Raw genomic sequence first — 26,334 nt, 5'->3', positions numbered from 1 at the left:
TGTGGATGCAGTTCTCCAGGAGGGGGCCAGGGGGAGTTGATGGGCCTTCAGGTTGACTACTGGATTGCTCCATCAGAAAGGAAGAAAGAATTGGAGAAGAGAGACTCCTCTGGCAAAATCACGCTTAGGTGCACCTTCCGCTCACTGCAGGTTAGCCGCCTCCCACTGGGCGGAGCAGAGATTACACATCAGCCGACCATGTCCATGACTGTTGTCACCAAAGAGAAAAATAAAAAAGGTAAGACATGGAAACACAAAAATTACACAGTGCCACAGTAACACATTACATTTACATTGCAGCAACACATTCAGTGATAATCAGTTTATAAAGTGTACTGTGTTGTTGAATAAGCATCAAAAACACTCTGTCTCTGTGTTCAGTGATGTTTCTGCCTAAAAAGACCAAGGATAAGGAGGCAGAGTCTAAGAGTCAGGTGATAGAGGGCATAAGTCGACTCATCTGCACAGCCAAACACCAGCAGACCATGCTGAAAGGTGATCAGCCAATCAGAATTCATCAAAGTAATCACTACAACTTTCAATACAATCAGAAAATCATGCTTAAAGGGGTCATATCATCACATCATCAGTTCATTGTACTTTGAAAACAAACATATTGCAAAACTTCCTCCACAGTCCGAAAAGTGACTAAGCTGCAAAAGTGGCACATTTAAATGCAACTAGTTTTGTGGACATGCAACAAAGTAATGCCAGTCTTGCAAAGACACTGTTATTGAAGAATAGAGCTGTTAAAAGCAGCTCTTAAACTAACAATATATAAATGGACTGAAGGGATTTAAAGCTGCAGTCAGTAAGTTTTGCCTCTTTGTCGCCATCTCTGTTTGAAACCTGCAATTGCAGTTATTCACGGAATTATCATCTTTACGTGTGTTGTGCATCGGCATGACTCCTCAGAGCGGATGAAGCTAGTGTTTGCTGTCAGTCACCACATTGGTGTGGATACTGTACTTCAGAATCACAGATTGTAGCCTTGGAAGTATGACCAAAATAAGAATTTTCACTGGGAAATGTTATCTGAACAAGTAAGTAACAGTAAGAAAAAAAGCATTACAATAAATCACGCTGCCAATGGTGATTAAATCTAACGATCACTTAGCTTGGATCACGTCAAACCGTGCAAATTATTATTATTATTATTGTTATACTTTGTTCTCAAATTGTTAATTTTAACAACATCAGTATTACGTGACTACGTGTATTTAGTGTGTATTAGCGTTACCTGTAGATTTCAATTTCTGTAGCCACTCTTTTGCTTTTGACTACAGGTGAATCTCCAGTTGTCACTGATGATTGTCATTTGGATCTTTCTGGATTACAATCCATCATCAAAATGATAAGTTTAATTATTACAGCTGCTGCGAGAACAGGCTATAAATGATCCGCCACCTGCAGCATCCTCCACATGCCTTATAGCCTACTAGCTGGGACTCGTTCTTTATGTAAACAGACTTGACGTAATGATGCAAAGACAAACGCGACATGCTCGAATTTCCCGTGGAAACCTACCAGTACCGCTCTTATTAGAAAACATTATTACAAGCTTACCGTTGTGAATCGGGCTAAGGTAAGGAGATAATTTTGAACACTGGCTGGTAATGTACTTGCTCAAAAATTGATTTTGGATAATTTTTAACCAAAAAAAGTTACAGACTGCAGCTTTAAAATGAATAATGAAAATTATGTAGAAAATGACCCCTTTGAGTAATCTGTGTATGAATGCAAATTGCACTGTCAATTAAACATAAGATTTTTTTTTTAATTTACAATAATACATTATATATTTTGGGATCAATATTTTTTGTAAAGTAATTAATACTTTTATTCAGCATTTATTATAAAGTTTTACATTGTTACTAAAGATTTCAGTTTCAAACAAATGCTGTTCTGTTCATCAAAGAATCCTGAAAAAAATGTTTCACAGTTTCAACAAAAATATAAAGCAGCACAACTGTTTTCAACATTGATAATAATAAGAAATGTTTCTTGAACACCAAATCAGTTCGAATGTTACATTAGAATGTTTTCTGAAGGATCATGTGACACTGAAGACTGGAGTAATGATGCTGAAAATTCACAGGATTAAGTAAATTACAAAATATATTAAAATAAAAAACGGTTATTTTAAATTGTAATATAAATTGTAACTTTTGAATGGTGTTGTGTGTGTATATATATATTTTACATGCTTCTCTACATAATTTAGATATAAATAAGGTATTATTGATGTTTGTGGAATTGGCTAAAAACTCAGTCATGTGTGTTTGTATTTTTGCTCTCTGCAGTGTTGATAGATGGAGTAGAATGGAACGATGTGAAATTTTTTCAGCTGGCAGCTCAGTGGTCATCTCACGTCAAACACTTCCCACTTGCCATCTTCGGACCCTCCAAAGGGCCTTACTGAAGTACAGCCTCACATCTTCACTCCTCTATGCTACGGCTGCCTTTACACTCAGTGCTGCCTGATGTTTTTATTTAAAATATCTGCTTTCTCACAGTTTGTGTCTGTTTTTTTATTTTGACATTTGATTGTTCTTTTTTGAAAGACTTGATGCAGTCTTGGAAACGGGGCATATTTTTTGATTACTTATGTTGAGCTTTTAAAACCCTCCAGTGGTTATAGTAAAATAACTAATGAACTGAATCTTTAAAACTGATTTAACTCCGTAACTAGTGAGTTTTGTGTCATTCTGCAAAGCTGTATCCACACATTTGAGCATCATTTCAGCAGCCAACACACTTGTGGGAGAGCAAACCAGCAAAAGGGAGAAAGGAACAATGCTTTTGATTTGTTAAAAGGACAGACTCTGGACTGGATTTTGCTTCGGATGGATTTTCCATGTGGCGTAGTCCTGAAGACGGCTGAAGCATTTTATCCCTCTCTCTCTCACTCTATAACCTCAGCGAGGTCAGAGAGTCTCTCAAAGGTTAATTGTGTGTGTGTGTTTGTGTATGTGTGTGTTGCAGACTTAACCTTGTTATATGTGGTTTACTTTTTTCTGTAGGTTTGTGTGTGTGTGTGAATGTATTCACTGAAGGTACTGAACGCTAAAGCACTTTTAAAACATTACTAGATTGTGTTTTTGTTATAATGCTTCCTGTGGTGCACAGCGCTGTTCACTCCAGATAAAAACTGCAGCAAAGCTTTGTGGGAACTTTGGAGACAGAAACTGGACTGAGTGTCTGTGTCTACATTAGATGGACCACTGTCACACCTGTGTGCTGCACTCTTTAAAATCTTTTTTTAATGTAACCATTTCTTAAAATGTATGTTCTGTTTTGTTTGTTGGCTTGTTTGAGGATGTCAAATAACCCCGAGATGCTGTATTGGATTTAAAATAATGTGCCTAATTATTATTAGAACTTGTTCCGGTCATACTTCACCCCAAAATCAAAAGAAATAAGACAATTTTTAGGACAAATAATTACATTTTTAAATAACAAATAATTCAGATATATCTATCTTTTTTTTCAACAACATTGTATTTCAGTATTTTTTTTGTAATACACAAATAATAATGACAAATTTCAATTTGTTAACACTACTGTTAATACATTAGGTATCAATGAAATAAAATGAAAAATATTTTTACACATTTATTAATCTTAGATAATTACTACATTTTTTACATTTCAGGTTGTATAAATTAACATTATTGTATGAATTAACAATGGAAAATAATATATTTATAAATTAACATTAAACTAGATTGATAAATACTGTAAAAAAATATTATTCATGGTTAGTTCATGAGACCAAATGTGTTAACGAATTAAACCTTATTGTAAAGTGTTGGCAAAAATCTAACGAGAATCACCTTGAGAATAATTAGAAGCAAACTCTAATGCAAAACATCCAAAAAATTAGAGTAATGACACTCGATTTGTCAAATCTAGAAAAACTTCTAATTTTGGAGTGAAATATGACCGGCGTGTGTCACAAACACTAAAAGAAGGAGCTACATAAATGCCACTATATCATAATCTCACTAAATGTAGCATAAGAATTACAGTGTTCCACAGCCTGTGTGCTTATACCTGCCTGTAGGTGAGATGAGCATGTGTAGATACTGATGTCTCAGTGTTATAAAGGTATTAGACATGCCTTTTTCAGAAGGCCTTTTAGGGAGGCTCTGAACTATCTCTTAGTCTCTGTTTTTCAGGATGAAGAGATAGTTTAATCCTCTTTACTCATATAGAGTAGATTTAAATCGAATTATATTGTGCCTCACTTGCTCCTTAGAAAGCCAAAATATGTCAAAAAAACAAATCCAACCCATGAGGAAACCATCCCGTACTTCAACTCAGACTCACACTTGTCACGATTAATGCAAGCTAGTGGCAAACCTGTGCAATGATGTCAGTGTTGTTCTATTTATGGTCAGCAGAGGTTTGGTGCAGTGTAATGGAAATATTTCATGCTTGTCCAGACTGTAAAAGGTTCATAATTTATCATACACAGTATGTAAGGAGCTGTGCTGATAATGTCAGCTTATAGTTAAAGCTGTGCTAAAGAACTCTGTTTGCGTTTAAATGTATACCTGCCACTAGTATTAGTTTTTTTTGTTTTGTTTTTTTTAATAAAAAAAAATATATATAATTTAAAAAAAAAACTTTTAGCTTTTTAATTTAAATGTTCTGCTCCAGTTATGGGGGATTACTCGGATAAATTTGTATTTGTAAGAAAAACTGTTGAAAAAATACTACCACTGTAATTCCTTAACTGGAATTTAATAAAACTACACACACTAAGATGCTTTTGTTCTGGTTCCTGTTTGTGATTTTTATACTTGTTGGATGAATATTAAACAGATCAACTCACCAAACATTGATCCAAAACTCAACTAGAAATGCAGGCAAATATGTGACTTGACTTGTGAACACAAGTCTTCAGCTCTCTGAATATCACAAGATTTACAATGCTAAATGTTTTGGAATGTCTTGTTTGACTCATCTTGTAAAATCTGAATGTAAAAAATTAAATATAAACAAAGACTATCACAAGACTCATCACTCGTATTGTCTTGAATGGGAGAAAGTTCAACGCGCAATATGGCGGAATAAGTCCCGCCTTCTAAATAAGAGCCAATCGCCGATTGGTAACGTCATCGCGTCACTGCAGCAGCAGTTTGAAGCTCCGGTTCCTATAGAAACAGTCAGACGCGCGCCTCTGAAATGAGACACAAGAGACGCGCATTTAGGACTGCGCATGCGCATTGATCCAGCCTAAAAAAAATACTATTTTTTTTGTCATGATTCCAGCGTTTAGAAACAAAATTTATGAGACAGTTGTTGTCAGATTTCATTTCAAATATGAAATTTAATCGAAAGCTTGACAAACAGCTTTGGTGAATTTAATGTTTTCCCATTCAAAGAGATAGGAGCTGCACTTGCATGCCCGAGAGGCGTTTCAAAGATGGCCACCGAGTGAAATGACTTAATGGGACTTTGATATAAAGCTTATGAATCTGAATTTCTAAATTTTATATGGAATTTATAATTTAGCAGATTTATTATATAATAATGTGTTAAAGTCCCCATGTAGTCAATCATTTTATCCCTTAACTTTATCCCAAAATGACACATTTAAACATATTTTCTGTGAAAAAAAATTCTTCATGCCTTAAAATAGCCTGAATGTAACTCTACACCCTTGCTACATTTATTATACGCGGATCTATGAATATGCTAATTAGCCCCGCCTCCACTCACTCGCACGAGCTCAGAGATCCACTCAGTCAACTTACTGAGGTAAACGCTGCACAATGGTATCGCTTTTTACAATGTCGGACACATAACGGTAATTAATATGAGTAGCCTTTTGCTTGACTACATTATCAAACAGCTGCTAATAATCCTATAAAGTCCTAATAATATTAATACAATATTGTATACATTTTATATGGTTTCTTAATTTTTACATATTTTTAATTCTTTGTATATTTAAAATGTTATAATATTAAAAATAAGGCTGTAAAATAAGTATGTATCTAACAAACACAGACTAAATAGACTTTTTCCTAGACATAAAGTCCTCAAAAAAATACATATTTAAATATTATTTAAAAAAGGACAAAGTATGTGCATATTATTTTTAATGCACATTCCCCTAGCTTGGTACTATTTTTAAATAATAGCACATGCAATAATCAAGCAATCAAGTATTAAGAGCAATACAGATTAAAGATGTGTTCACAAATCATGCACAAAAGCTGAAACATATATCATATAACATTCAATCAAAGTACAGCACGGGAGTTAGTGATCCGGTCTTGTGACGTCATCGCTCTTGCACCGGAGCAGGAAGTGCCGGCGGTCGGTGGGACTCTAAACAACCTTCTGTTTTTACTGCGCACTCTCATGCTTTACCAAACAAACATGTAACAGTACATCCACAAACCGAACCAGAATCCACCGAACCAGAACTGAGCTCAAACCCATGACGGCCGAGACACTCTAGCGGCGCATTGAGACTCATTTACCGGAGGAGAGATGAAGGAGGTGCGGGGCTGCGGCATGCGGAGCGCCGTCGGGTTCCTCTCCCGCAGGACGATCGGGGGACAGCCGAAGCTGAAGGAGGAGTTCCAGCGGCGCAGACTGGCCGGCTGCTCCAGCCTCTATAAGAAGGACATGCTCGGCCACTTCGGCTGCGTCAACGCCATCGAGTTTTCCAACAATGGAGGCCAGTGGCTGGTGTCCGGTAAGATCCTCGGGTTCTGCACGCTGATCTTTCTAATGTGGGTCAGAGAGAGAAAGAGAGAGAGAGAGAGAGAGACAGACAGGAGTCTCAAACGGTGTATAGAATAAGCATTCAGAATAAAACGTGCATGCATATATCACAAATAAAGCCTCTGACTTGAGTTCAGACTTGATAGGATTGATCTGACATCTTCATTTGTCATCTTGTGCTTGCATGTTTTAATTTTTACTGTGCATTGCAAATAAATAAAGAAGAGAGGGTTTTAGTCTTTCTGTCAGTATTTATAAGCATGTTAAGATGCACTCCGTAAAAAACTTTTACACAAAGAAATCAGTATCAATAAAATAATAGTACATTACATAATGTACACATGATCAGTCTTCTAGAAAAAGCTTATCCTACATGGAGTGGGTCACCCCTCATGGGTGTAACCATGTTGACATCACGTGATCAGCCTTGTCATGCAATTGACAAAAGTTACTAATAAGTTACTACTAATAATCAATAAAAAAGATCTACCATGCCATAGTTCAAGGACAAATGGCAGGACATTAAGCACTAAGTGCGAACATATTATGGTCATAGCCTGTCCAGATACAGTCACTGCACATAAAAACTTGTTAGAATTGAATCCAAAAATGCTCATTAACTTCTTCACAATCTTCATCCATCCAGGCTGATAGGTGTCAGTATTAAGGGTACAGTATTAAGCCAGATAAACCTAAACAAAAACACACTCAATGCACTTTTAATGGCCATTGTAAACTGTTCAGACTGTAGAAGGGCTTCCATATTTTCTGTCGTACACTTTTTCTTGCTGACTCATTAATTGGTTGCAGCTGTTGCTGATTTTTTTTGGCTTCACGTATTCATTCCTGGTCGAGTCTTTATTTTTGTCCTTTGTATGTTTTTGCACTTGCATATTTTCAGTCTTTACGTTGGTGAATGCGCAGAGTTCCAGAGAGTTCCCATGCTCATGGAAACCAGGAAATATCAGGCAATTTTGAAATGGTGGATTCAAGACTTGGAAAAGTGTTCTAGTAATAATTGTCTCTAAACTATTTAATCAGCTAGAAATTGCTCTCTCTAATTACATTCTTTTCAAACAACAACAACAAAAAAACCCTTGTCCATTACTGACTAGAAAAGTCGAAATACTGAGAGGTGAAAGTATAGTGCTTTTTTTTTTTCATTTCACAGGATTTGTACAGAAATGTAGATGATGCCTGCGGTCAACTTTTCCTTAGTTTCACTGCGAAACCTCAAAACTTCTGGTTCATTTTGCGCAACAGATGTGACACTAAAATAGCATTAGGATGCTGTCAGCATCTTTAATGACAAAAACAGGTTTGCGACAACAAGTGCTCCTGTTTAAATAAAACATGTCAATCTGTATAGTCTCACAATTACAATAGTTATATTGTGAAATATTATGACAGTTTATAATTTTCTGATTAGTATACGTATCAAGAAACTGCAGTATATTCAAACCTCAGCCGCACGTATATTGAGGTACACAACCGCCTGCCAGCATATTTCCCCTGTTCTTTATGAACTCCTTTGGCTTCCAGTATCGGCTCATATTGATTTTAAAACCTTGGTTTTAACATATAAAGCCCTCCATGGGATATCTTTTGTAATTTAGTTGCTCCTTACACCTCAACTCGCTCTCTCCGCTCTTCTGACTCCTCTAATCTTCAGTAGCCTACATTTAAATTGAAGTCGATGGGTGGTCGTGCCTTCTCTGTTTGAGCTCCACGGTTGTGGAATAAACTTCCTGTGGTGATTAGAAATTCCCCAACACTGGACTGTTTTAAGAAGTCTTTAAAAACCCATCTTTATAAAGTTGCTTATTGTCTCTGAGTGTACTATCATTACTTCTGTTTTGTTTTATTTTTATCTTGTTTTTTATATTTTTGTACTTGTATATTGTTTTGTGTAGCGCTTTGAGTTTGAGAAAAGCGCAATATAAATAAAATGTATCAATATATTTTATAACTTCTGCTAAGAACAAGCTTCTCAAGCTCTTCTGTGATTTCTGTAAACAGCCAGATTGTGCGCACATAACCCTACAGTTAAACCCTCGAGAGTGATGTTGAAACTGATTGGTCGATTACTCTGGTGAATCTATTAATATGTCTTCTGTCTTAGGTGGAGATGACCGCAGGGTGTTGCTGTGGCACATGGAGAAAGCAATACACTCACGGGCAAAACCGATCAAGTTGAAGGGGGAGCACCTGTCCAACATCTTCTGCCTGGCGTTTGACAGCACCAACAAACGCGTTTTCTCAGGAGGTAAAACAAGCAGCTGCTCAGATTCATGATACTGTGGCTGAAACAGAGGGAAGATCAAATGTCTAACGTTTCTGTCTGTCGCTGCAGGAAATGATGAGCAGGTGATTTTGCACGATGTAGAACGTGGCGAGACGCTCAACGTCTTCTTGCATGATGACGCTGTGTACGGTCTGTCCGTCAGTCCTGTTAATGATAACGTCTTCGCCAGCTCCTCTGATGACGGCCGAGTTCTCATATGGGACACACGAGAACCGCCACATGGAGGTACACACAAGTGAAAAGCTGAATTTCTCCATTTTGTTTTAATGACAAATACAGAATAGTCACATACAGCACGATGTTTCAGGATGTACACTACCCTTCAAAAGTTTGGGGTTGGTTACATTTTTAAAATGTTTTTGAAAGAAGTCTCTTATGTTCACCAAGGCTGCATTTATTTGGTCAAAAATACAGTAAAAACAGTAATATTGTGAAATATTATTAAAATTTAAAATAACTGCCTTCTATTTTAATTAATTTAAAGATTTAATTTATTCCTGTGATGGCAAACTGAATTTTCAGCTCCCATTACTCCAGTCTTCAGAGTCACATGATCTTTCAGAAATCATTCTAATATGTTGTTTTGGTGCTCAAGAAATGTTTATTTTAAAAATTGTTGTGCTGCTTAATATTGTGGAAACTGATATATTTTTTCAGGACTCTGAGTTCTATAACCTCTGTTCCATCTAAAGCATGAACTGTTTAACCCTGGTTTGCTTTTATTCTGTTGTGTATTTTAGAGCCATTCTGCTTGGCCAACTACCCATCTGCGTTTCACAGCGTGATGTTTAACCCTGTAGAACCCCGTCTGCTGGCCACTGCAAACTCTAAAGAGGGGGTGGGGCTATGGGACATCCGCAAACCCCGCAGGTGAGATGGAAATCTATCCAAAAAACACATACATGGCTGTTTAACTGTTTTCTTTCAAAGGCCAAAAGAAAATTTGAAAGGGCCCAAACGTTAGTAATTATCAGATTTTCGCACTTTCACTTAGTAATTTCAGGAAACATATACTGTTTCATTATTTTGGGATAAGAGTTTCAAATTTTGACACTGACTCCTGTTTCACACAAGCAGAGCAGAAGCTGTGCGTATGGCTTGTGTACTGCAAATACAGACGAGTGTCGTCCATTGTGCCACTTTTTTCAGTTGTTCTCCTCTGACCACTGTCTGTCATGTGCACCGTAAACTCAATGAGTTCAGAATACTCATAACATTTGAGGAAACTTATTACTTCAAAACATTTAAGTAAACTAACTCATTTTTTTTTTTTTAAGTTAGTGGAACTTAAAATTTTTGTGACAAGTGGGGTGGGGCCGAGAGCCATGGAAGCAGAGCAACAGTGCTCATGATGTGTCTCTCATTAACAATCACATCACCGGCATTCCTTCGCTGCCAGTTATAAGCTTCGCCCCACTCATCATAATATTAATTACATACAGTTAATTTACATATAATGTAAATTAACTGTATAATTAAATGTTAGATAGCAAATAACACATGCTATTACAACTATCAAAGAGACTGTCATTATATACTTGCATGCATATATATATATATCTCAAACAACATACAGCATATATGGTCTTAAAAGTTTTGTAGCCCATCCTCAACCTAACCACAGGCTCTACTCTTCACCCCAATGGTAACCCTACAAAACTAACATAACAGAACCCCTGTAAATCCCAACATAACGCAACATTAAAGGTGGGATCAGTAGATTTTAGGGATGTAACGATATTATCAATATCCTGGTATCGCGATAGCAAAATTGTCTCGATATTATCGTGGTCACATGACTGTGTGAAATGATATGTCTTTCGGGCAAAAAGTGTAGTTTTTTTTCTGCCCGGTTCTGAAAACAGTTCTGGTGTGATGGGTGGGCGAAGTGTGGGGAGCATATCCTTTAATAGAGACATCTCACCTCATGAATATTATACCAGTGAATGTACTGAAAACCTACTCATTTACGTCAGATATCAATGCAGAAAGAGAGAGAGAGAGAGAGCGCGCGTGCGAGAGAGAGAGGTGCACAAAGGCGAGCTGCACGATTATTAATCTTTAAAAGATCACGTTCTCGATTTCATCACCCACTTAATCTAATTCCTAAATGACAATGATTCGCCCGTGTATATTAAACCTTTGACAAAAATAAAATCGTGACATTCAAATCTGCGTTTGCGCTGCCGTTGGTCTAGGGAGAGCATGTTGTCGTGTAGATATAAACAGCTTCACCATCAATCTTGTCAAACACACAGTATCATTATTTCTGTTACAAATATTCCAGTTATCACAGAAGCGTACAAAAGTGTATTATTCAGATACGCTGATGTCTACTTTACCGATCAAAATAGAATAAATCACCTTTTGAAAGTTCTTCTAATAACCACTGTATCGATTGCATTGTTACGCCACTAGGTGGCATCAAATTACTGTTAAAAATGTATCTATCACTGAATCATTCTTTTAGAAACATTCTTTTTCTTTATGAATCCAACTTACAAAAATATTGTTTTCACCTGTCTGGATCTTATATGTGTGTTCAAGCATCTTGTTTGTGTTGAATTTGTGGTAGCACTTTACAATAAGGTTCATTTGTTGATATTAGTTAATGTTTTAACTAACATGAACTAACCATGAGCAATACATTTGTTACTGTATTTGTTCATCTTTGTTAATGTTAGTTAATAAAAATACAGCTGTTCATAGTTTGTTCATTTTACTTCATAGTGCATTAATTATTGTTAACAAATACAACTCTTGAGAATGTTAGAAAAAATAATAGATGTTGAAGGTCCAGCTGGTGCAGTTATTTTATTTTATAAAAGGGAGTTTTAGGTCATTTAACTCATCTCATATTATACCTCATACCTCTAAGCAACAGTTATGATTAGAGGATAAAGAAAAGAGGACAGGATATGACATGATCATTGTAATGTTCAATCATTGTTTAACACTTATGGCACTTTTTTCCAAGTCTTCATTTGGCTTTTTTTTTTTTTTTTTTAATATCGCAATAAACATCGTATCGTGGACTTTATATTGAGGTATTATCGTATCATGAGATTTTGATATCATTACACCCCTAGTAGATTTTGAACAACTCTGTTGAACATTGTTGATATTTGAAATCAACCCAAACAAACCCACCCCTCTCTTCATTACTCTGCCTCCAAAACTCACACTCCAATACTGACCACCCTGCTCCAATTCGGTCTCGAACCCCGGCCTGTCTACTGCTGGCAGGTGAAGCGAGTGCACTAACAGTGAAATCATCGATCGTCAGTGTGCAGTAGTTTAACAGCAAAACTCTCACTATCTGGCCACTGTTACACAAGCAATGCGAGTGGATGTCTGTTTATCACAGCTGACGCGCAACAAAATGCTTCACGAAAAATACAGCTCAGATGATGAACGAGCGAAAGGAAGTACAAAAAATGAACATACAGTACACAAGAGTAAATACAAAGTGTTCGTTGTTAGTCGCAAACAGCACAGCAGCTCCAGACAATCAATGACACTCAAAGCCAGTGTTACTTACATGATAAGAAATCAAAGAAGCCTCCCCGTCTGTTTTCAGGCCTTCCCTCTTAGCTCTCTCTAGCGCTGGAAAGCTTTTCTGGTATAAACACGGGTCCTGAAGCACTTGCCCAGTCATAAACCTTCATTCCAGTGATATTCTTTTGAGCTCTTTTGTATTGTGTCCCATCTCTTGTTCTGCATATTTTTTTTTTTTTTTTTTTTTTTTTTTCTTATTTTCTAATCTCCCTCTTGCTCGTTCTCTCTCCTCGACCGTCATAAACCCCCTAATGCTGATTGGTTAGACGTTTGTTGTTGGTGTCGGCCTGACTAACTTCCAAACAGTGTTTTTGAAATTCTACTGAGTGCACCTTTAAACACTAACTTATGTCTCCCTATGTTAATCTTGTGCAAAAACACAAAATAACACTTCATTTATTATTTAACATTTATTTTGCTTATACAGTCTGACGCAAAGCATGCTGGGAATGAGAAATCTGCTGCAACTCAATCATATTAAGTTAAGCTTACTACAATCAAAATTTGAGTTCATGCAACTTTTTTCTATTAAGTACAATGAACTTTTGTTATTATTTGAGTGAAACAAACTCATTTCATTTAATTCATTTCACTGTTCAGTTTTACAGCGTGCTTTGATTTATTTTGGGCAGCATACTCTGCTGTGATGCGACTATGTTCCCCTCCAACTGTCTCATACATGTGCATATAACATGCTGTGTGTGTGTGTGTGTATATATATATATATATATATATATATATATATATATAATGTATATGTGTGTATGTAGTTTACATGATAAAAGTAATTGTTAACATTAAGCTAGTATACCTCTAATTTAAGCTAGTAACCCTCTAATTTTAATAATTTAAACAGGACTTTGAAGTTTGGGCAAAAATTTCTGGCAATGATGTTTTTGTGTATGTTTTTTCTCCACAGTGCTATAATGTCAAATGGTGATTGTTAAACACAGAACACCTCACTTATATGATTTTATGGTGAAATTTGTTATTTTATCAGGTTAAACTCAGGTGTATTTTGACCCTAAAACAATGCGCTGTGGCATTAATTCATTGTGAGCGGCGCAGCAAAAATAGACTCTGCACCAAAATGATCGTGACACTGTCGCTTCTGCTCTGCTCTTGTTATTCACACGTGCAGTGTGAATGTTTTAATCTGTTAACATGGGTGCTGAAAAAAATACTTGCTGCTTACGCTTTGCTTATGCGTCCATGCCGTACAGTGTGAAACTAAAATATTTCCAAAGTTCATATTTTTGACAGTATCCAAAGCAAAAATGGCTTATGCTAAACCTTTTACATATTTTTTCCATAGAAAAATTTATTTGCATAAGTACATAACCGTTCAAAAGTTAGGTCAATACAATTTGTTTTTGAAAGAAATTCATACTATCAAGGATGCAATAAATTGATAAAAACTCTGATGGTAAAGACATTTATAATGTTAGAAAAGATTTCTATTTTAAAATAAAGTCTGTAACTTTGAACTTTCTATTAATTTGATAATCATGAAAAAAAATGCCATGGTTTCCACAAAAATATTAAGCAGCACAACTGTTTTCAACATTTATAATAATAATAATAATAAGAAGAAATGTTTCTTGAGCACCAAATCATCATATTAGAATGAAAACGAGGAATGCAAAAAAAAAAAGTGCTGCGTGGGGTGTGAGTTCCTTATCTCGATGCTCTTTGGATATAAGGGATGATTCAGCTCATGAAAAATAATAACAATCCAAGGCACTTGTGTTATTGAAAAAATATTAAAAGCCTTTATTTTGTCATGGCTTAAGTATTTTAAAAAACAGGTGACGAGTACTGCACACCCTGGTTTTTATATTTTTTCAATAACACTCGAGTGCTTTGGATTGTTATTATTTTTTATGATCATATTAGAATGATTTCTGAAGGATCATGTGACACTGAAGACTTTAGTAATGATGCTAAAAATTCAGCTTTGCCATCACAGGATTAAATTACATTTTAAAATATTAAAATAAAAAACAGTTATTTTAAATTATAATATTTCACAATATTTCTGTTTTTACTTTATTTTTTAATCAAACAAATGCAGCCTTGGTTGCATAAGAGACTTAAACATGAAAAAATCCTACCGACCCCAACATTTGAACATTTGTAATAAAATAACTGGATAGGATGCATGCTCATTTGTTAGGGTGGGGTACAGTCAGTTATTCATTATTGCGAAATAAACCCAGACACAATGATCAGGGCCTTGCGTCATCCTGAATAGGTTTCTTTTGAGATAATAACCTATTAACTGTATATTTTATTGGTTATTACATAGCTGCTTACCAAATATGTAAATAAATGGACATAAAATATTAATCTGAACTGCAATTATTTTATTATGTTTGAATAAAGAGACTGAAAGTAGTTGGCTGCTAGAGACAATATTCAAATATACAGTTTAGTGTCATTATGTAAACATGTTCAGAAACAAATGTTACAGAGGACAGTGTTTATAAACACAGCTGAACAAGGGAAACTAGGGTTGTTGAACTATGTTTGGTAAAAGATTGAACGCATGCTTCGATCCAAATATGGACTGAAATCTAGCTGACAAGGCCAGCTCTATCATCATAGCTGTCTGCTGTACTGTCTGAGACCAGCAGAGGTCAGCAGAGCTTGTGTAAAGATGTTCTCAGTTTGGTCAGTGTATACATAATCTCTTGAATTGCCCCTATTATATTATTTTAAAGGCTCCTAATTTTGTTTTGGAGGTCTCCAACAATAGATTTACATGCATTAAAGGTTCAAAACAATTAAATTTTTTCATAACATACATTACACATCACCTCATTTCTCAATGAGTCGGTTCGTTCTAATATTCCATCTCTTTAAACCCCTCCTTACCGCAAACCTACTCTGCTCTGTTTGGTCAAACAGCCCAGTCTGTTGTGATTGGTCTGCCGCTTACAGCATGCGTCGGAAACAAAATGCCTATTACCATATCTGAATTTCAGCTCCGGAGGCTTCCTCAGCATGTGATACACAGTTTTTCGTATCAATTCCAGTGCAGCGCTGAAAACAGCGTCTTCTCAACATGCCAACAACACGAGCTCTTCCAGGCCTCATGTACAAGTACAGTGTTTGAGGGCGGGTCAAAGTAGACATTATTCGTGGGCAGCCAATGAAGACCATAGGCTGGCATTATGCAAATTTGTTACATTGTTATTACATAGGTATGTAACAGGTAGTGAGACTGGAATTGCTGACGACTCATTTTAGCAGTTCAGAAACGATTGTTTCTTTTAGGAGACAAAAACTTTTTGTTGTGCACTTTGACCTTTAAAACTTTGCAGACAATTTACATTCACAATCAGCTATATCACACACTGCATGAAAGGTAATATTCAAAAAGCATGATAGGGGCACTTTCAAATGGCATAAATATGGATGATGATCTTTTATAATAATCTATTTTCCTTTGTTGTTGATGTGTGTCTCTCTCTGTGCTGTAGTTCTCTGTTGCGGTATGGAGGGAGTTTGTCTCTTCAGAGTGCCATGAGCGTGCGCTTCAACAGCATGGGGACACAGCTGCTGGCTCTGCGCAGACGTCTACCTCCTGTCCTGTACGAGCTCCACTCTCGTCTGCCCAGTTTCCAGTTTGATAACCAGGGCTACTTCAACTCCTGCACTATGAAGAGTTGCTGCTTCGCTGGAGACCGAGATCAGGTTGGGATGTTCAAAACTTAGATGCCAAAGCTATGTGGGCAAAAAACTTCTTTCTTCATTGATTGCCATCCAAAAATTGAAGTACACTTTTTTTGCAAGCAACATATACACTACTGTTCAAAAATGTTTGGGGGATTTTTATTTTTTTAAATTAATTTATTTTTTATCTAGCACAGATGCATTAAATTGATCAAAAGTAACAGTGATAACATTTAATATTACAAAAGATTTGTTTCAAATAAATTGTGTTCTTTTGAATTTTCTTATAATGAAAGAATTCTGAAAAAAAAGTTTCGCAGTTCCCACAAAAATATTAAGTAACACAACATTGACAATAATAAAGAAATGTTTCTCAAGCATCAAATCATCATATTAGAATGATCATGTGACACTGAAGACTGGAGTAATGATGCTGAAAATTTTTCATTACAGGAATTTATTACTGTTTTAAAATATATAAAGAGTTGTTTTAAATTATAATAATATTACACAATATTTCAGTTTTTAATCAAATAAATGAACTCATGGTTAGCATAAGAGACTTCTTTCAAAAACATTTAAAAAATCTTACCAACCCTGCACACTACAAACCAATCACACAATATTTTGTTTTATTATAGTAGATATTTCACCAATTACCAATTTTCATGAATTGAGAAATCACATTTTCCTTGATCTTTTGACATGGAAGAGGTCATTATACTGTAAAAACATACTGTAATTTTCAGAAACTTCCTTGTTAGTCCAAAAACAGCTTTTATTGAAATCAAGCTCTGAAAACGACTCATTACGGATTTTGCCACATCATGACGTAATAGTGTGACGAAAGACTCCTCTGCTGAATCAGATCAGTGTCAAATTCTACATCATTGTGTCTTTGACCCCGTCAATTGGCACATTAGTGAGATTAGAAGGAGAGAAGAGATACAGGACTAAACACTGGACTAAAAATAACATTACCTTCCAAAGCATCATATTGGTAGAAAAGTGGTTATTTATTTTTAACTATGTGAATGTCTCAGTAGAGCATTATTTGTTTGTTTGGTACATTTCACTGTGGATTCTTTGGTAAATCAGTCACAATTTCAGCGCAGGCTTTGCAAACAGACTTTTAATGTAAGATATGGACCCGACAATAATGCCACGAACAATGACTAAACGGTCACATTGTTTCTCTTAGTAGCATGAACATAATTTATTTAAATTGTGATTAAATTATATACAGAAAGCGTTCAAAGAAACTTCACTTTATAATCGCTGGAGCTGTCCGTCACACAGCGTGAGTTTGTCAGTGACTGAGTTGTTGACTCTCACCAAAAGTCACATTATAATCAATGACGCTGTCTACACTGCGCAATGAATCTCTTATGTACATTGTGTGTGCACAGTTAGTTATGATGAAAGCATTCGTGAGAGTACAGAATGATGAAATCACTGCATTCATCCAATCAACAAACTGTCTGTCATCGCTGCAACCTTTCATGTGATCTGTAGATTTACATATAATGCTATAATCAACACTTTTCACAAATAGTTAATCTCATCAGCTGTAATAGTAAAAACATAGTAAAAGATTTTGAGAGAGTTCCACATGTAATGCTTATTTCATATGCAAAGATGTTAGCCAATCACAGCAGTGGCTGTTTACACTGAAGTCTCACAGCAGACACGCCCCTTCTAACAGAGCGTTCAAATCAAAGGGCTAAAATTAGTGTAGAAAATGGCCTTTTATTTCTAAATTATGACTATTTTTGATGTAAAAATCATACTAACATTATAAGTGCACCTCAGGAAACATTACAAAATAATAAAAAAGAAATGCAGTTCATGACCCCTTTAAGCTGCTGATTTGACTGTCTACCGAGCTTTGTGTCTCATGCAAGTGCACACATTATATTTTAAGAAGCGCCATTTATTGCTTTTATGTTTAATTCTTGAGTGCATCTGCCTAACCATGCTGGTTTAAGGTTGTGTCCACCAGACTGTGATCAGATGCGGTTTCTTAGGGTTTCACTTTGGTCACATCAAAAACAACTATTCAGAGCAACAACTAAACCAACAGAGTGAACAAATGACTTACTTGCGACTAACTTAACTAGTCCCTATATTATGTCTGATAATCAGCAATATAACAGTCTGTGTATGTGACTGATCACTGAAAGCGCAGAAGTTTCTGAGTTCACATGTGTGTACATGTTTGTGTGCATTTGTTTGTGGGTTGGTGTACGTGTGTCAGTGGGTAGATGCTGAGTGTGTGAGTGTGTGTTCAGGTATGTTCACTAAGGGGAATGTTGGGTTATGGCTTGTAGAAGCTTGTTTTATCAGTCTTGAATCTAAAGCTCAGCAGATGCTGTTCTTTCTGTCTGCCTGCGTTTGTGTGTGCGTCGGTCTGTTGGGCTCTGTATTTGGATTTTTTTGTATGTTTGTCCAGCTGTTTCTCCTCTCTCTTTCTGTCTGATGGTCATACACCTCCTACAGAGAATGGTGGATCCTCCTCCCTAAATCCTCTCTATCCTCTGAGCAGCTCAGTCTGTGTGTTACTCAGAATTGTTTTTAGAAGTTAGCTAAATGTAAGATGTCCCCAAAGGGAGTTTTTTTTCACATTTGGGAAAAAAAAAAAAAGAACTATTTTGTTATAAATAATGTACATTTTCTGTATTATTAAAATAATTTATTTATAAATGCTAGGGCTGGGTATTGACACAATTTTCATGATTCAATTAGATTTCTATTCACATGCTTGCGATTCGATTCGATTCGATTACGATTTCGATTCGATTCGTTATTTAATACCAATAACTGGTATTAAAGCGGAGGAGAGGATGTTCACATGTGCTCCGTGCTGCCGCTTCTGTTTAACTGAGGCGCTACAGCGATTTGTCACGTCACATTAAACAGCGCCAAAAGGGTATTTATTTTTTCAATCTCATAATAAGATGGACGTCTTTTGAAATCTAAAACTTTGCTTCATATCAAAAGTAACAAAGCACAAAGATTATTGCGATTTATTGGATGGGAGGCGCTACATGCTCTGTTCATTCATCAACTGAAAACAGACTAGACTAATCAATTCTTAAGATTTCAGAATCGATATTGGTTCGTAAAAATGAGAATCAATTAAAATCGAGAAATCGATATTGTTTACCCAGCCCTAATAAATGCATTAACAATACACTACCAAGTTTGCAGTCAGTAAGATTTCTTTAGTATTTTTAAAAGAATTCTCGTTGCATTTATGTGATTAAAAACTGAATTATTCTGAAATATTATTAAAATTTAAAGTAACTGTTCTCTGTGTGAATATATTTTAAAATGCAATTTATTCCTATGATGGTAAAGCTGAATTTTCAACGTCAATACTCCAGGCTTCAGTGTCACACGATCCTTCAGAAATAATTTTAATATGCTGATTTGCTGCTCAAGTAATATTTCTTATTATTATCAATGTTAAAAACAGCTTAGTAGTTTTGTGGAAATTATTTTGATCAATTAACTTCATGAATTAATTTCTTTAAAAAAATATAACTAGCTCCAAACTTTTGAATAGTATTCTATGTTATAGTTTCTTTTGTGTGCATGTTAATTTTTGTGTGCAGCAGTGCTACTGAGCCTGAGTGTTGTGTACGAATATATCATTCTAGAAACGTCTCTGTGGAGGCATATCATGTCATATTTCTCTAGGACTCTCAGACATAATTACCTAGCCTGTGTGCAATAATATATTTCTGTGTGTTTTCAGTACATCTTGTCTGGCTCAGATGATTTTAACCTTTATATGTGGAGAATCCCCAGTGACCCTGAAGCAGGTAAACACACACACTTATGCACAAGGAAACCATGTCTAATGTTGTTGTTATTTATGGATAGATTCACTCTCTGTCTCTGCAGGAGGTGCGGGTCGAGTGGTGAACGGGGCATTTATGATTCTGAAAGGTCATCGGTCCATCGTGAATCAGGTCCGATTTAACCCTCACACGTACATGATCTGCTCATCCGGTGTGGAGAAGGTCATTAAGGTTAGTTGTTACTTTCATACAAACATTAAAATAAACAGAATTTAGTTAGATTTATTTAAAGGGATAATACATCCCAAATGATTTTGTAAATTCTATGAGTAAATTCTGTCATCTTTTACTAACCCTTATGTTGTTCTAAACTTTTAAGACTTTCTTTCTTCCATGGAATACAAAAGAGATGTTCATGCAGCTCTTTTCCATACTATAAAAGTGAACGGTGATGGATTGGTGGATTTAAAAGGTTAGTTCACCCAAAAATGAAATTTCTGTCGTTAATTACTCACCCTCATGTCGTTCCAAACCCGCAGGACCTTCATTCATCTTGGGAACACAAATTAAGATATTTTTAATGAAATCCGCCAAAAATACAGATCAGTTTATGAAATCAGTTTATGCTGAAGACACAATGCAGAGCTTCCATGTTTACATCCGAACGCCAGCTCAGTATTGGCCAATGCTGTTCATGTGAGCAGCACGACGCATGCGTGTGATGCTGACGCAGGGCCGGCCAATAATGAGTCGGCGTTCAGACATAAACACAGGAGCACTGCGCTGTGTCTTCAATGTAAACAGCATAGGAGAATGACAGGGTATAGAAGAAATTGTTGAATAAAGTTGTTGTTTTTGCGCACAAAAAGTATTCCCGTCGCTTCATAACATTAATGTTGAACCACTGTAGTCACGTTGACTATTTTAACAATGTCTTTACTACTTTTCTGGAACTTTAACGAAGGTAATTACGTTGCTTTCTGTGCTTTCTATTTTGATTTCATTAAAAATATCTTAATTTGTGTACTGAAGATGAATGAAGGTCCTGCGGGTTTGGAACGACATTAGGGTGAGTACTTAATGACAAAAATTTCATTTTTGAGTGAACTAACCCTTTAAATAACTCAAAGTAATTAATATGGATTGTATATTATGTTCCAAGTTATCTAAAGTCATATAATAGCTTTGTGAGTGACAGACCACAATTTAAGTTGGTGTTCACTGAAAATCTTCCCCTCCACTGTTGCTGTCCAGTCACATTTGTGACATCACTGGTTCTCACGTACACTACCGTTCACAAGTTTGAGGGTCAGTAAGATTTCTTTTTTTTGTTTTTTTTTGTTTTTGGAAAGAAAATAATATTTTTATTCAGTAAAGATGCATTAAATCGATTAAAACAGTAAAGATTTTTACATAGTTACAAAATAATTCTATTTCAAATAAATGCTGTTCTTGTGAACTTTCCATTCATCAAATAATCCTGAAAAAAAATCAAGGTTTCTACAAAAATATTAGGCAGAACAACTGATTTTAAACACTGATAATAATAAAAATCAAATCAGCACATTAGAACAATTTCCGGAAATTCAGCGTTTCCATCATAGGAATAAATTACATTTTAAAATATATTCAAATAGAAAATAGTTATTTTAAATTCTAATAATATTTCACAATATTACTGTTTTGACTCAATTTTTTTTTTATCAAATAAATGCAGCCTTCGTGAGCAAAAGAGACTTCTTTCAGAAACATTTTAAAAATCTTACTGAAACCAAATTTTTGAATGGCAGTGCATGTTTTGGCTAAAGTTTCAATATGCAGAATATTCAAACTAGGTTTGAAAACTACCATATCACAAACATCATATGTCTTCAGAAAACTCAAAATACAGTCCATAAGACATTTTGACTACTTTTGTAATACTTTTATGGTGTATTTTTATCATATTTGGAGCTCAACAGCATCTGTCCCGTTTATTTTCACTGTATGAAGAGTCAAATGTAAATATTCTACCTACCATGTATCTCCTTTGGTAAGACAGTCATAAAGGTTTGGAACAACATGAGGGTGAATACATTTCTGAGTAAACTATTACTGCCTGACACGAGCAGACCTGCCACACACACACACACATACACACAGAGGAAAAGATTCTGCGTGTGTTGGAAAGATCATCGTGTCTGAACTTGTCTCTCTGCCACATTTAGTCTTAAATGAATTTCTGCTGTCGCTGGTTCAGCCGCACCTAAAACCCTGAAAGCACAAAATCTTGGCATGATTTTACCTGTCTCACTGTCTTTTTTTCTGGATTTACCTATATCATAAGGCAGAGCGTTACAGCTTTACAACTGCAGCTTCCTGAAATTTAGAACGTAACCAGCAGTTACTCTCTGGTTAGCGACGTCATAAACACAAAGACCACAAGGTCTTCATTTTTTGGTGTGTTTTTTTCCAGCTGTCATGTTCTGTATGAGTTTGTTTCTTCATTGTTGTCATGTGCTGTTGTGTGTGTAAGAATGAGACTGTAGTTTATCTTTTACTGGTGGTTCTTGTGAAATCTTTTTTGGCAGGCAGTAGATGTTGAGTAACACTTGCGCACTGTGGGCCTGTTCTCACTCACTAAACTCGATTTTTGTCAAAGACCATCATGGCTGTTTTTATATAACACGCAAACACAGACTTGGCAAACACCAGCACCTGGCATTTTTAAAAAGCCATGTAAAAATATTTACTTCACGAACATGGAAAACAGCGATAACGGCATTTACCTGTTGTCTGCAGGGTTGTGTTCTTTTCTCCACCTCAATGATATGTAATACTGAAAGTTGTCATAGGAGATTTCGTCTCTTAGCCCCACTTTTTGCTCTTTCAGTCACTTAAATTATGTGTTTACATTCCATCTCCATTATCACGAAACTCACGACACACAACAAACACAGCTCCGATCACGGCAACCGGTTTTTAGCGTTTGTAAATGCCGCGCTTAAAGATGCCGTTGTCAGCCACTTCAGAGTTCCTATTCCCGGTGCAAATGCAGCCAGGAACATGGCCCGGGGGGGGATTAGTTCTCAGGAAACTATCCTAGTGGCTAGTTCCTATAACTGAGTTCCTAGAACTTATTCGTTGTGAAAGCCCCTAATGTTGCATTTTCTTGGTATGGTTCGCTTTCACAAGGCAACATTTTAAAGCGTACCAAAATGTGTTTATGCAAGTCACATGTTAGTCCTCTTATTGGTCAGAGTTTCCTCTGCATCATCCATCAGGATGATTGACAAGTTCAGTCCACAACCACAAGCATATTGTGGTTTATTTGATACTGTCGACACATGCAAACACTATACGAATGTAGCCGTCATTCCTGCGTTATTATATAGCCTGTTTAATGCAGTTAGAGTGGGAAGCAAGGCTTCATCGGGACTGCATTCTTCCAATGCACCGAGAAGAGCAATTACACAACAGTTTAAGAAGAACTGTGCTCACTCACAGAATCAGACACGGCTGCTTTTTATATAACATATTTGCCGTTATGAATTATGATACCGCTTGGTTCGTTGGTCTGTTGGGTCGGATTGCTTTCTCACCTCAAACGAACCTCTCCAGAGTTCTTTTGCAATCGGGCACTTCGTTCAGGCGATCTTAGAGTGATTGTTTTGGTGCAGATCTGAATGCAATTGCAGTGTTCATATATGCCTAAATGAACCGAGCTAGAGTAGAAAACGTGCCAGGTTCTAAAACAAACACCCCAAACGAGCCAGGTGTGAAAGCACCCTTAATATAGGCGAAATAAAAACATGTGAAATAAGCCTAATTCAATCCTCTTTTATTCCCTGTATCTTTCTCTGTCTGTAGGTATGGAGTCCGTATCAACAGCCAGATAGTATTGGAGATCTGGAAGGCCTGGTGGAGGACAAATCTCGCTCTCTCTACACTCATGAGGAATACATAAGCCTGGTCCTCAACAGCGGAAGTGGCCTGTCACATGATTACGTCAGCCAGTCAGTGCAGGAGGACCCACGAATGATGGCTTTCTTCGACTCGCTGGTTCGCCGTGAGATTGAGGGGTGGAGCTCAGACTCAGACAGCGATTTGAGCGAGGGCGCGATTCTGCAGCTGCATGCGAGAGCTCGGCGGTCCACGCGCTCCACACGATCCATGCCGCAATCTCCTGCTAATGTATCCGCCGCTCATCAAAGCGACTCTGACCACTCCTCTTCATCTTCATTGGCCGGACCAGAAGCGTCCGGGAGCGAGCGGACCGATCAGGACAGGAACGGGTCGCAGAGGAGCCGGGCAAGGCCACGTGCATCTGCGTTTCTGCTGGACCTTGTGAATGAGGACTCCGATTCCAGCGGGTTCTGGTTGGATCCGATGCCCCGTCCCAGATCTCCTAGTCCACGTGAGAACTCGAGCATTTCTAGCCACGCCTCCTCAGCAGGTGTGGCCTCCAGTTCTAGCTCCTCCCCCAGCTCATCTTCTAGCTCCTCCTCCAGCACAGACGGAGTGGACGAGGAGCTGCGCAGGAGCAGGATGCGACAGCGCAACGCAGCCAGGTGGAGGCGCCACATAGGCCTTTCTGGAAGAGAATCTGCCCACAACCTTCACGGCGCAACAGATTTCTCCAACTATCCCAGCATTTCCGTCCATGATCCGTCATCACCCTCTTCGTCCTCAGGCGATGAAGGTCGACCTATCAGGAATCGTGGAAAAGCAAAGCAGAGTGGACACGTCTCAAGTCCCACGCGCTTATCTGACAGACAGTCACAATCGCAGTCCAGACGTAGGCGCCGCATAACTTCCTCTTTATCGGGTGGCGACGCCCCTGTGGAGAGGGCAAAATCACGAGTGGGCTTTCTCGCAGAGTCTGGGGAGGAACTAGAGCGAGGGAGAACTAGCGGAGAAGAGTTAAGTGCTGTGGAGGAAATAAACGCGACACTCAGCAGTCGCGCCACAGCGGCTGGGGTTAACGGACGTCCACACGCAGAGGAGAACCATGCAGACTCTATTCACCCAGAATGCTCTGGGGCAGACACAGAACTCAGTAAGAACTCTGGCGACTCCAGGACCCAGGGGGAGCCCTCTGGAAGGGAGTTAGCCAGTGTTGCTGGGAAACGGACTTGTTCGGACTCAGGAGACGAGGAGGATTCTCCATCGGAGAAGAGGGCGAAAATGTGGTGATGTCACAGCTCAATTCACTGGCTCAGAGTCAAACTTATTTTGAGTTGTTCATCTTTGGACTCTTTCAACGTCTTTTGGTTTATATTTTCTGAACCAACTCCTTTTATCTGATGTCATGCGTTCTGGGGTCACACCACAGTGATGACACTAAAAAAAAGATATTAGTGATATTAATATGTTATTGGAAGAAAAAATAACTGCAGTGCTTTTGGTTTCATAATATTTTAGTTCCACTGAACCTGTAACCTTTATGTTGGGGGGTCCTGGTTTGGTTTTGGGCTGTGAAAAGAAAAGGGATTTGATAGCATTTCTACAAGAATGCCTGTTGTGAGTCTGTATCAGTGGAACTTGGGTTTGGAGGGAGGGGGAGGGGGAGGGGGAGGGGTGAAAACAGTGTTTCCATGGTAACCTCATTGAGCAGCAGCTGTTTGAGTTGTGCATTAAAGTTCTGTTCCAGTGTTTCCATAGAAACCGTCTTGTGATATCTCATCTTCCTCATCGTACACCATTCTAATCATCATCAAACAGGAAGTAGCCTGCTGTAATTTCTGGGTGAGTGTTCTAGGATATTCCGATGTGAGAATCGTCACTATGGTGATGCATCAGTATCTGCTCTCCATCTGTCTAATGGAGCGGCTTGCAGGGCCAAGTGGAAGATTTATGAGAACATAAATGATAATATTACAGGTCAGCGGAGGACTTGTCTTAAACTCTTCCTCTACAGTCACCTGATTGATAGTACATATTCAACTAAATCGGGTATTTAAACATCTAAAGTGAGATTTGAAATCATAGGGAGTGTTTAAGAACAAGTCATTGCTAATAATCTCAGTACTACCAAAGTCCCTTTTGAGGACCGCCATATAGAGTACCTCAGGGATGACGTGTTTTTGTGCGCAAAACCTGGAAGCGAGTTAGCATTTTAGGACTTCCGGTTCCATCGGCCTAAAGTCTATGGGTTTTTTTGAATGGGTTTTTGCTAAATCACCTGAAATAATGTCTGTGGTTAACAAAGCCTCTAAATATTTTCACGTTTTGATCTATGACATAAAACACACCAGTTAT

The 26,334-nt window shown here is 37.3% G+C and overlaps 2 protein-coding genes and 1 long non-coding RNA gene across 8 annotated transcripts in view; 2 read left to right on the top strand and 1 right to left on the bottom strand.

Annotated features, from left to right (window-relative positions):
- pacs2 (phosphofurin acidic cluster sorting protein 2) overlaps window positions 1-5,028 on the top strand; it is a 47,819-nt gene extending 42,791 nt beyond the window's left edge. For 4 of the 6 annotated variants that reach the window (XM_051916482.1, XM_051916478.1, XM_051916477.1 and 1 more), the window contains 3 exons: window positions 12-238; window positions 382-522; window positions 2,304-5,028. In XM_051916482.1, the coding sequence (XP_051772442.1) occupies window positions 12-238; window positions 382-522; window positions 2,304-2,422 (487 nt within the window). In that variant the 3' untranslated portion in view covers window positions 2,423-5,028. The remainder of the gene's footprint in view (window positions 1-11; window positions 239-381; window positions 523-2,303) is intronic. The other 2 variants (XM_051916479.1, XM_051916481.1) reach the window with 1 other exon arrangement.
- LOC127524718 (uncharacterized) lies at window positions 26-7,111 on the bottom strand. Its single transcript, XR_007933154.1, has 4 exons — window positions 7,078-7,111; window positions 6,875-6,946; window positions 6,501-6,750; window positions 26-208 (listed from the first exon to the last, which is right to left on the bottom strand). It is a non-coding gene; the product is annotated as an uncharacterized LOC127524718 (long non-coding RNA).
- dcaf5 (ddb1 and cul4 associated factor 5) lies at window positions 6,472-25,740 on the top strand. The gene is made up of 8 exons (XM_051916483.1): window positions 6,472-6,718; window positions 8,870-9,013; window positions 9,101-9,277; window positions 9,793-9,922; window positions 16,096-16,309; window positions 20,049-20,115; window positions 20,198-20,325; window positions 23,944-25,740. Exons 1-8 carry the CDS (start codon window positions 6,511-6,513, stop codon window positions 25,267-25,269), a joined length of 2,394 nt encoding a protein of 797 aa, XP_051772443.1. The 5' UTR covers window positions 6,472-6,510; the 3' UTR covers window positions 25,270-25,740.
- The last annotated feature ends 594 nt before the right edge of the window (window positions 25,741-26,334 follow it).

Source organism: Ctenopharyngodon idella, chromosome 13 (assembly GCF_019924925.1).
Source record: "Ctenopharyngodon idella isolate HZGC_01 chromosome 13, HZGC01, whole genome shotgun sequence".
In the NCBI taxonomy this organism is placed as follows: Eukaryota; Metazoa; Chordata; class Actinopteri; order Cypriniformes; family Xenocyprididae; genus Ctenopharyngodon; species Ctenopharyngodon idella.
This window is presented reverse-complemented; position numbering and strand designations above follow the sequence as displayed.